Raw genomic sequence first — 12,491 nt, 5'->3', positions numbered from 1 at the left:
GCCAAGCCCTCTGCTCAGCAGCTGAATGCTGTCAGTGTGCCTGCATGGGAGCACTGGGGCAGAGGAATTGCTTTTGTGCCCTGGGTGAGCTCATCCACTGGGAGCACTCTCCAGAGATTTAGCTGAGGGTCTGTACCCTGCCTGTATGCCTGCATGCTGGGGACAAGGGGAGGGCTTTGAGTGTTCCCACTGCTCTTTGTGGCTCTGCCGTTGGATGTAAGTAGCTGCTCAGTTTAGCCTTAGAATGAGGTTTGCTCAAGTAATACTGCAGTATTGATCTGCACTCAGAGTATGTGTTAATCTTTGCACATTTCTTCCTTTTTCTTTTTGTTTTTCCTTTTTAAAATTAAACCTTGTGCATATAGGTAATGGTGAAAGCACAGTCCACTGCAGTAAAAGTAGCCCTAGGGGCCTTCTTTTTATTCCAGTCAAAGTTGTATTGATGGCAGCGTCCTCAATTCCTCTGTTGTCAGCAGACAGGTTTTTAATTAGTGGGACATTCCAGAGAGTAAGTTAGCGACCAACTGAGGGAAGAGAAGGGAGTGAAGAGAAGAGTTGAGTGTTTGTGACAGTCTCTTCTAGCCGAGGCTGTGAAAGTAGAGAGCAGATCCTTTGATTCTGCTCTTCAACAGGGCCAAGAGAGCCGAGATCACCATGGTGATAAAATTGTTGAACGGTGAGCATCAATTGGAAGAGAGACCTTGTTGCTCTAATGCACATCTATATTATGTTTTACAGATCGTGAGCTACAGTTCAAAGAGAAAGTTTGCTTTGTTATCACTGGCTTATCAAGTAGTTCATCTACATAGTTTTATTTCAGGAGACATCCATTCTAACAAGTTTATTATCAAGGTCCTTTATATTTTAAGAGGTTGAAAGATTAGGGGTCATGGAAGAAATGACTATGGGTGACAGTCCTGGTGCTCGGTGGAACTAGCAAGTAGTGCTTTCAAGGCTTTAGAAGCATTAGTTAAGTCTGCTAAGCAATAATAATAGTAGTGTAATAGTAATTGTTCAGTTAAGTTGCTAACCTAGATCTCCATGGATGAACGATACGCTGTACCAGTCACTCTAAGAACCACGGAAAGCATTGGTTCCTGTTTAGTGACAGGATGAGCTGGAAGTTGCACCCATAATTTGTGCAAAGTATCATGGGTGCTGGAAGTAACGTTGATAGTCATGATGTCTTATGTGGCAATTAACCTCTGCAGCAGAACATTTCTCTAGCTTTCTCTAGTTGTGTTTTAAGAAAGGTAATATGCCCTCCCTGTACAACCCAGTGGGGTGTTTGTGGGGACAGACCTCTCACTGCTTTACTGGGTGTAGCTGTCAGCTCAAATCAAGGGAAAAAAGGCAGCATTTCTGTCTTGACTCAGGGATACTGTTATTCATTCTGCTACAGTATAGTGGTTCCTGCGCACACCGCCTCGAGCGAACTGCAAACGTCAGAACGCACTGACTTGCCTCTTCCTCACTCATCCTCTCACAGAGATGCCGAATGTGCCACAAATGTTCTTTACTCTTTTGTGTGTTTCTGTCTTACTCTTTATATTAGATGTACCAACGTGTCATCTGTTTCACTCTCTTTATTTCTATCTGTGTTTATAGCAACCAGTTCCACAAAGCTTGAAGACCTGAGCTTTCTTGATGAGCAGCGCAACACCCCCCTTCGGACATCCATTCGCCTACCCTGGCATAATACAGGAGGAAGGCCCCCTCAGGACTCTAAAGGTGACTGTTCTATGGGTTATTGATGTACTGTAGATACACATGAGGCAACCAGGAAAAAAATGTGAAAAAAACACATCAGCTAATACAGTTAGCAGCCAATTCATTAATTTGTTCACATATTTGATGACTCTAGTACACTAGATTTTTAATTACAAGACAGTAGGTATCAGGATAATGTGCTGTGTTTCAGCTTGATTTTGTTTGCTGTAGTTACATCCATATTAGTTTAACCATGAGGGAACTGTAGCTCTTTATACCATTTATAGGTATGTATAAATATGTGTGACCATGCGTGCTGGGTTCATCTGGGGTGACTGTGAAGACCCTCAAATTAAAGCTTAACGTCAGCACTTAACACTCATTGTCCTTGTTTAACTTACAATCCAGTGCGCTTAAGTGCAAAACCACAAACAAAACTGTGCAAACACTAACAAGTATACACTGATTTATTTATTGATTTAATTACAGCTATACAATCATAAAACGTGTTTCCTCCGCTCATTTAACTCTGTGGATAAAATCATGTATGGTTTCCTCGGCTCACCAGCCTTCATCTTGGTTATATGTTTTGAAACCTCAGTCTCACTGAGCGAAATCCCACGGAGTGAATATTTGATGAGAACATGAATAATTTAAAATGACATCATTAGATACTCAAACTATTTAACCCTCTTTTGAAAATGTCCTCTTCCTTTTCCACACCTCTTTAAACATGAAGTTGATACAGACGCATCATGTCAGTGGATTAATTTTTATATCCCTGGTGAAGAAACATCAGTACTGAGAAATGGCATATGTCTGCTCAGTCTGAATGTATGTTGGATTTAGTGCTCTGTTATTGTCAGGACTTACAGACAGTTGGATCACATTTCATGGTAAAGTTTTAAACTCTTCTAGACTAAAACGAGTGAAGAAGTGAGAAATGGTTTGTATTCTTGTAGTAGAGGTGAGAGCGTGAACAACACCACAGCCGACAGAACAGCTCAGGTCAAAAGTCTGCTAACGAATGACCAAGAGAATACTCTATGAATATATGTATGATATTATATATTAACCTCACATGCATCTTTATATCTGACTAAGTTATGTAAATGTTTCTGTCCTATTTACATAAACTACACTGAGAACAAAGTGAAAAACAGCAATGATTAAATTAAAGGATATGTTGATGTCATCTCATTCTTCGGGCCCATAAATTAATTTTGCATATACTTTGGAGTTCTTCCAACCATCTTTCCAAAATGGGAATGTTATCCCTTCTAAGCAGCTGTTACTTACTCAAGTATTATTTTTTCACTGTGAAATAACTCATGGAGATAGAAATTTGTGTGAAATAAGTAATACATTGTTGTGATTAAGTAATTTGCATGTGGTGAAAACACCTAGCACAAACAGAATAACGGAGAAGAAGGGCCTTGGGTTCCCTTATGCTAAAAAGGTTTGAAACAGGAAGGCATACAGCTGGTAACAAATAATATGGCATTACATGTCAACAATACACAAAAGTATGTTTTTTTTTCAAGGCAAGACACAGACAATGAACCAAATCGCGGTTCATATTTGATCAGCACTGCCAAATTTGATCAGTTTTTGTAGCCTCCGTTTTTACAGCACAGAAACAATATGGTGGCCACTTCCAGTTCACAATCTTTCTCTATTGCAACAACACAGTATGCAAAAAAAAGTTCCTACACTCTAATACTGCTCGAAGATGAATAAATTCTCTCTAAGCCGAAAGATTGATACATTTTTTGGAGTAATATAGGCTGGAAGACAATTTCAATTTCAATCTACTTCAGTTTGACACAAAAAACAACATTTTTAAAGATGTAAAATCTGCAAACCCACAAGTGAATCCATTGTTGCCAAATGAATGAGTCAGACCAAAGGTGTTATTTTCAAAAAGAACAGCAGTGGTGAGTATGTGGAATAAGTATTGGAAGTTGCAGTGATACTTGTATAAGTAGAGAGGAACAGAGCGGTATAAAAGAATGAACAAGTGTTCTTAGATGTAATTAGTGCTGAAGTGGACCAGATAGAGAGTCCTCTCTGAAGTCCACTTACATCCTGATTCCACTCAAAGAAACACATGTCGAAGCTAAAGCAGACAAAATAGACAGTTTTGCGACTACGATGTTCAGGTTTAGGGCTGCACAATAGGGTAAAAATACAAATAAAACATATTTTTTGAGATATATTGCTCTTGTGTTGTGATTCACAATTAGTGGTAATCATCATCACAATGTTCATTTTTACTGAAAAAATGATGTATTAGTTGGTGCCTATACAAACATGTTAACTTACAACTGAAGAACAGGATTTGTTGGCCAGGGCATCTTTGCAACACGCTAGTACTTCTTTCCGATGCTGCTTTCTCACACATTTTGTCTTTATCAAATAATTACATTGTGTGCGACTTGTATAATGCACTTGGCTTATTGCATTTTCAACAATATTACGAGTAATTGTGTGGCCTTATTCAGGTTTCCATGTCCATGACACACTGTGGAAGAATAAAAGTCTTAAAGCATTTCTGAAAAAATAGTGCACAGTTGCATGGTAATGTACGCAGGTTTGTCTGCAAAGGATGGAAAAGCTAAATTACAGGCTGAACAAGTGGTCCAATTTTGTCATCGCACGATTGTGTTTTTCACACATGATTCAGATGCTGCTGAAGAGATTGCTGTTTCAAAATAAAACAATGTAGTATTGCTGACAGAAACTGGGATTGACTGTTGTAGATGTTTCATGCCTTAGTCTAAAAAGCAGTGGTACTGCATGTTTTTCAGAGAAAATAATGTTCTGTTTCTTTCCTATCCTTTTTCCTCAGCTCGTTTTGCTCCCTACAAACCTGTGGACATCATGCTCAAGCCATTGTTGTTTGAGGTGCCCAGCATCACTACAGACTCTGTGTTCGTGGGTCGAGATTGGCTCTTTCAGCAGCTGGAAGAGGTCTTGAAGACCAGCGAGTCTACTGAGAACCATGGCGCTGTAGTGGTGGGCAGCGTGGGTTACGGCAAGACTGCCATTATCTCACGGCTAGTGGCGCTGAGCTGCCACGGAGGCCGTATGCGTCAAATAGCCTCCAACAGTCCGAGTGCCTCCCCTAAAAGTAATCATTTTTAATATTTGCATTTGTTTTTGTTGAAAGTTATTATATTTTAATTTTTATATTAGCTTGCATAGTGATTGTTAAATGTCTGCATATATATGACTAAGTGTGCCTCTGTATTGTCCAGGTGGAGGACCTGGTGCTGAACTTCCTCTCAGCCAACCACCACAGCCCACCCCACCTTCCAGTGCCACCAACACACTGAGGAGCAACAGCTGTCCGGGAACCCCTGAGATGCAGCGGCGGAGGGAGGAGGCAGTCAAACGCCTGGCTGCAAAAGTAAAACATATACAATACAATACTCTGCCTTAACATTGAAGATAGATTACGCTATCAAAGAAACCTGAATGGAAAAGAAAAGATTGTCTCACTTATCCTAAAATATGCCCATAAACCATTATTTTCCTATTTCCTGTCAGTTTTTCATAAAATAAATCTTCTTCTGCTGTGTGTTCTTTCCAGTGAAACTCTCCCTTATTACAAAGATGTTCATGGTGTGCAGAGCTGCTTTCAGTATGTATGAGATGCACTGCAGTAGCCCGATGATACCGCTCCACTCAGTTGATTTATGTTTGTATGTTTGTGTAAGATTTATGGTTGTTTATTTTCATTTGTTTGATATTCAGCCTATGAAATATGGATGGTCCTCAGCATTCTGCTGACATTATGGAAGACTGTGCCACCATTGGTCTTTCTGAGACCTTTAATATCTCTGGCTTGTTTGATTTTAAAAGCAGTCAGCTTAGTTAAAGACATGGCCATGAGAAGCAATATTAATGTCCATGGCACCTCAGTACTGCATTGTGACTGGGAAGGGGTGGGAAAATAGAGAAGTACTGCTCAGGTCTTACTGCCCTTTTAGCTCACAGACATGAGGCATTTGCATTGTGTAAGGTAAGAACAGGCCTTAAATGCACTCTCATGGGAAGACACTAATAGTATAATAGATTTTTTTGGTTCTGAATAGCACACTTTTTCTTACAGTGCAGCCTGACATTAACTCCACATCGTTATTTTTCATTAAAAACATTTTTTGATTCTTTAGAAGGCATTTCAAGCCTTTGTTGGACAGCTAACAGTAGAGAAAGGAGAACAGAGAGAGAGAGAGATTGCTAATGACATCAAACAAGAAAGAAAATGAAATCTAAAGTTCATGGCCAGAAGCAAACCAGCGGATTTGCCGTGCTGATTTTCTACTTTAAAGCATATTTACTGGTGCTTTGCAGGATGGGGTATATGTGAAGAGAGGTGTATAAAGGAATGTATGGCTCCAGAGAGCTGTTTGAAGTCTGATAGGTTTCATCGAGTGATGTCACTTGAGGCGACATCGGCTCAGGCTGAAGAGTTTGAAAATGAAAAAAATGATCTGCGGGATTGAGTTGCATGTAATGTAACCAACAGACAACGAAGATGGATGTGTGAAACAAATCAAGCTCATTTCTGTGGTTGTTAAATAGATCGGACCATAAAGTTTTACAAAAACTAGTTCATTGTTACATAGAAAATTACATTGCAAAAAAGTTTTTGGATTTCACGTGTCTGCAATGATGATCACATGCTAGTTATCTACCTGGAAGTGGTGTTGTTTGCAGGATGTCGCAGAGATTCAGTCTATAGGTGAACAGGTCATTTTTTTCAGTTTAAAACAGGCTCTCCAGTTTGATACAGTAACAGGTGAACAGTCACAACATTCCTGCACTTTAGTTGTCAACACTGTCATCATTATTGCCTGTAATAGAGTAGGCAGTAAAGAAAACAAACAAGGGCTGGACCATATTGCTGAAATGCTTTCTCTGATAATGATCACAATTGCTCAGTGGGCAGACAAGTCAGCAGTGCACCTGTCTGAAATGTTCTCTACTTAATGCACTTTGGCTCAGTTCTTGGAGTAGCTGCTTGCAGCTGTCTTCCAGTTTTATAATTATTAGCTCCACCTCCTTGCGATGCTCTTGTTGTGGTGTGCTTTTGTCAATCTGTTTCTAATCACCTCACAAACAATAAACACCATGGATTGATTTCAGTGGCAGAAACTTCTCTCCTTGTTTTCACAGTGTACAGCATTGATGGGCTGCTCGTCCTGCAGTACCTGAGTGTTCAGTCCATTTTGGGAATACTTATTTGGCTGAACTCTCAGGGGAATTTAATAACTTTGGCTTTGCCTGCTGAGAGTTTTAACAGGGAGGATAAGGGAACACTTTGTTCCAGAGAATATTTCAGTTTCACAGTGGCATTCACCGAATTTGAATTACTTTGTGAGGTGGGTTGTTAGCTCTTTTGATGGGTGGCGCAGCTTCCCAATGAGACTCTTTTACAGGATTCTGTCATTGATCTTGCTTTGTCCTCATCCTGTTGTCCCTGTTACACCTTCAGGGCTTAACATTTTTGTCCTGTCATGGATGCCTCCTTAGTAGTGAAATTAGGCATGAGACGACTCATGTAGCCGTTTGCCTCTGCTACCGGGAACACTAAAGTTCATGCACCAGACAGCAGCCTGTGAGGCTCATCTAAACGTCTATGAAACCCAAGCAATCTCCCTCCAGCCAATTATTGTGCAAAGTGTTTCCAACAGGCGCTCTCACAGGGGCTCTGTTCCTGTGATGTGTGAATACTGATGCAACACTGAGCAGCTTCTGTCGAATTCTGTCAGTTCTTTTTAATCACTGATTTCAAAGTGGTCTCATAACAGGGGCACTGAGGCCATTACATTTTATGGTTTACTGCAGTTTTATGACTTACGACTATGACACATTTTTCCGTCGTTGTTTCGCAGCGATGAAGTCACTGTTGTGACAGAATATTTAGAACTGCAGGTGCACTGCAGAATGTTGCATCATCATTTGTTGAGATTCTTATTGTTAATTGATGAAGCAGTAGTTGATATAACTTCTACACTATTGCTGCAGTCTGGTTGTCAGGCACCTATCAAAGGCTATTCTGTATAATAGAAACAACAGGTCTCTTTGAATATCTGTATTTACCAAACATGATTTCACAGCTTCTATCTGTTGCTTTGTTATTCCATCTTTCCAGTAAAGCCTTCCGTTTATAATACATAAAATGCCATAACAGAAAGGAAAAGATTTTTTTCTTTTTCTTTTTTTTCTGATGACATGCTGTGCAAATTTAGGAATGTAATGTCAGTTGTATTCCTTACTTCTAGAAATGTATAATTTTCTTCCTTTGCTGATAGTTTTAAATCCAACTAAATCTTCACTGTGTTCCCTGTTATTCTGACAGTCTACCATATTAGCATTGTTTTGTCTCATTTCTAAAGACTGCATCTGGAGACAACTCCTTGATATTGTGGTGACAGATAAGGATGAAATGTGTCATGGACAAAGCTCCTTTCATTCCACTTAAAATGCAGTTACTCATTTGAATCATTCCTCTCTTTGAGCATCACGAGACCCTGCTTTTGTGATGAAAATCAACAATGCCATTGTTCCTACTTTGCCTTGTTTCAGACCTCGAAATCATTGTCACCACCTTTGTTATTTTAATGAAATCAAAAATGTTATAATTCAATAAGAAGGATTTGATTCATACATTTCATGTAACAATTATCCTCAGTCCAATACGGTGCTGTTAGGCTATGGTTTTGAAGCTGGTCTTCATTGTTAATGGAATATGATCATCAGCAGCAGCAGCAAAGGTAGAGCCAGCACAGGAACGATCACCTGCTCCTCCTCCTGCTGCCCCTGGAAGTATGTCAGCTCCTCCAGGTTGGACTGTAATTAGAACGAAGTCACACATCCCGAGGGCATCAATCTTTCCTTCTTCCCCATCTCTGTCCCTCCTTTTTCCTTCTAAATAAGACCTCCTTTGAACACTGCTGCTGCTCAGACACTGAAGGTCCTTCTTTTAGAACTCCACCTGGGATCCACTGGCTCCTTTTATATAGGAGAGTTTATCTGAGGTGGTCAGCCATTGCCCAGTTACTTCATCATCCCTTCTGTGTAGATAAAGTCATATTCCCTTTCTGTTTTATGAAGGTTATGAAAATAAAAAGAGGCATCAGACTCAATACTGCATCCACAGAATTTGTTTTTTACTCAACAAGGCTGCTGGCTTTTACAAATGCTTTGAGTTTATTGAATCTTCCTGGCTTTGCATATTTGTAATTGCCAAAGCCCAAACTAATTTATGTTACTAATTTATGTTATTCTAGCATGTTTTCAGTTTATCTTCAGTCTGAAATAACCCTTGCCTTTAACAATTTTTCTCCCTTCTCGTTGTTTTCCAGGTTGTGGCATATCACTACTGCCAGGCGGATAACACGTACACTTGCCTGGTGCCAGAGTTTGTACATAGTATCGCTGCCCTGCTGTGCAGAGCACACCAGCTCAGTGCATACCGGGAGCTGCTGCTGAAGGAGCCTCACCTCCAGAGCATGCTCAGTTTGCGCTCCTGTGTCCAAGACCCCATGGCAGCTTTCCGGAGGGGGGTCCTCGAACCACTAGCCAACCTTCGTAAAGGTAAAAACGTTCAGTAGTCTCATGTTACCCCAAAGGACTGGAAAAGGCTTGTTTAGAAAACAGATGATGCAGAAAAAGTAATTTTTTTGCAGTATGTGATAAGATTTTGTAGATACCACCGCTGAACTACACTTGTCTATAAGATTTCTAAATGACAACCATCGCAAAGTCATAGTCTTGTCCCTCAGGCCACCTTAAACATAAACATTTCTGTACAATCAGTACAGTACAGTTAAGTGAAGCTGTTAGTTGCTATGAGCTGTACATCACTCCACATTACTTACTTACCTGATCTGGTTACTGTGTGACGGTTTCCAGAGCGGAAGATTCCAGAGGAGGACCACATCATCCTGATAGATGGACTGAACGAAGCCGAGTTCCACAAGCCTGACTACGGAGACACCATCGCCTCCTTCATCACTAAGATTATTGCCAAATTTCCCCCTTGGCTTAAACTGGTGGTCACTGTCAGGGTCAATTTACTGGTAAGTAGCTCATTTATTAAAACACTGTTAAGCATGCTTCAGGGTTTAACCAGTCTTGAAAGTTTGGAAAATGCTTTTTAACCATCATGTTTTCAAGGTTAGGAATATGCTTGATTTCAAATGTACTTGATTTTCAATATTTTTTGGTGTTTATCTACGCAATCTCTCAAACCAAATACCCTTTAATATGATATGAAATGATCCCTTCATCATAAATGTTTGTTGTTTCCTTGTGTTGTATGTAGCAATAATCATGATCAACATAGTCAAAATTTTAATAAATATCCTGTAAAATAAATGAAAAAGTGGCAATATACATCAATTACTGCAGATTGCAGTTCCATTTATTGTAACAATTTAGATGTCATTGTAACCTGGAAATTATGGGTTAAGGTACCTTGGAAGTGCTTGAAAAATGTTGAATTCGTCTGTGTACAAACCCTGTGTTTTACTTATGTTCTTGGACTATGACAGAGTAAATCATCATCATTCAGACTCATTAAACATTTCACATTAAGCTTCTTCTGCTAACTGACAGTTGTAATCAGCTTATTACAGTAGGTTAGCTAATTTCCACGATTGTAGAATGTAAGAAACCTCAAACCACCAGTCTGCTGTCACTCCATGGTATTCTCACTGACTGCCGTCAAATCTTGTAGATTTTGATATGTGTGAGAGGTGAAAGGTTTTCCTGAGCTGCTTTTCCTTGTCGTACTCGACTCTCTACAGAGACCCTTTTTTGTCAAGCGTATCCGGGAACATTCAAGAAGGAATTGAAGTATCAGTGACCCGGGAATCAAGGCTGCGTGGCAGGGAAGGAGCAGTCAGTCACTTTGAGCTGACTAGCTTGGAGGGAAAGTGACACTAGGTCGACCAGTTACAGAGATGTGCCGGGCCTTTGTTGAACTCACACTGGCGATAGCTGAAGCTTTGACACACGAAGGCTTATTCTCTATGCTGGGATGAAGCTCTGTGCCTGGGATAATAATGTGATAGCTGACTGACATCCAGAACTCCAGTTATTAATGCTCAGGCAGAAGCCAGGCCGTGGTGCAGTCCATCAGTATGCAATGCACTACAAACTGAGAGCCAGAATTAATATTCAGTGTATGGCGAGTTTCTCTGGATGTGCTGAATCAATATATGACATTCTGTATTCAGCTCTTATGTATTCACCTTTATTTATAAGTCAGTATCAGTTTATGTTGTGGAAGGTTTTGGATGCCCCAGTTGACTCACCACAATGCTGTCTGTTCAGTATATTTATGTGAACATGAATTTAGTTAGACTAGTAAGTCATGATAACAGCAACTTGGATGATAGATTGCTCCAGAAATAATTACATTAAACGGCTATTATTGTGACTTTAAGACCATTTTATTACACTGATATACTAGTATAATAGCATAATAATGCAAGTACTTCCTATCTAAGATTAGTGGACATTTAATTCTAAATACAACGACTTTACGCCATTGGTTTAGAGTGCACTGAAAGCCCAACTCCTAAATCACAGCTACTTAAAAAGATAATGTACAACGTCCCTTTTTTGAGAGTGAGGACAGAGGCAATTGGAATTGCCGATTCTTTACAGCTAAAAACTGAGACATTTTGTGACAATTGCTGTCCGTTTCAGATGTCATAATGTCTGAGTGAGTAGTAAATAAAACAGACAAATCAATGATATGGCTTTGCAAAGGTCACTAATTCATTCATTAATACTAATCCTTCAGTGTAAGCTATGAAAATGTACTACTCAGTTTGCAAGCAAAACAATCATATTTCTGCTGAGAAAGTGTCACGGAAAGTGTCACTGAATTGTTTTACACTGAGCAAACAAATAGGATTTCATCAATGAAGAAGAGGGGCTCGGGATGTCACCTCTTGCTTGATAGACTAATATCTGGCCTATCTGTGAGGTGCTGCTAGCACTTCACCCACCTCTGGGATTACAGTCAGTGCATTTCAGTGACTTAGTGAATGTGCAAATACATGTGTGTTTGTGTGTTTGTTGTACATTGTCATGATGAGGAAGAGAAGTCTTATCTCAGTGAGGCAATGTTTCTCTCGCCTCAGACAGGTTGAGGATTGAGGGATTAAGGTGCATTGATTTCTCCAACCCCCAGGACATAGATTGAAATGTGAGCTCTGGCTCAGACCTCTGCTAGAAGTGTGCCTGTTAGCCCCCACAACCCCTACCACCACCAGCATCCCATCCATCCATCCCCTGCCTCTGAGTACTCACTTTTCCAGTTCTTTTTTTTTTTTCTTTCCTCCTCTCGCCACATTTCCAGCAGTAACAAGTGTCTGCTTTGGCCTGATAGCTCAGCGTGTTTGTTCCCCTGGTGCTGACAGGCAGTCCTCTGATAGAAAGCGCACACAAGTAGAATTTTTTTCAAATGGTAGGATGTGAAGAACGTTTTTAGCTGCAATTCTTCTGTGTCTGTTGTAGTAATAAGTAATTACATTTATACTGCAGAGACAAACTAGAAATGTAGTTATTCAGGTATTTACATTAGATTTTTAGAGAAACTTGCACATTTTCATCCAGCTGTGTTATCATAACAGTGTGGCTATATGCAAATTAATAATGTTTAACCCCTTATCTTTAAAAAATATTTGGGTGTTTCTACTGCACTGACAGCCCAGTCTTATGAAAAGATTATCTTTCCAGCATTGAAATACTCC

General features: G+C 39.9%; 1 protein-coding gene across 1 annotated transcript in view; it reads left to right on the top strand.

Annotated features, from left to right (window-relative positions):
• The window catches only part of tanc1b (tetratricopeptide repeat, ankyrin repeat and coiled-coil containing 1b), a 114,534-nt gene that overhangs the window by 81,063 nt on the left and 20,980 nt on the right, over positions 1-12,491 (top strand). Inside the window, exons 8-12 of the mRNA XM_037109662.1 lie at positions 1,609-1,731; positions 4,562-4,843; positions 4,971-5,122; positions 9,087-9,318; positions 9,637-9,803. Coding sequence (XP_036965557.1) covers positions 1,609-1,731; positions 4,562-4,843; positions 4,971-5,122; positions 9,087-9,318; positions 9,637-9,803 — 956 coding nt within the window. The remainder of the gene's footprint in view (positions 1-1,608; positions 1,732-4,561; positions 4,844-4,970; positions 5,123-9,086; positions 9,319-9,636; positions 9,804-12,491) is intronic.

The sequence above is a fragment of the Acanthopagrus latus genome, chromosome 9, assembly GCF_904848185.1.
Source record: "Acanthopagrus latus isolate v.2019 chromosome 9, fAcaLat1.1, whole genome shotgun sequence".
Classification (NCBI taxonomy): domain Eukaryota; kingdom Metazoa; phylum Chordata; class Actinopteri; order Spariformes; family Sparidae; genus Acanthopagrus; species Acanthopagrus latus.
This window is presented reverse-complemented; position numbering and strand designations above follow the sequence as displayed.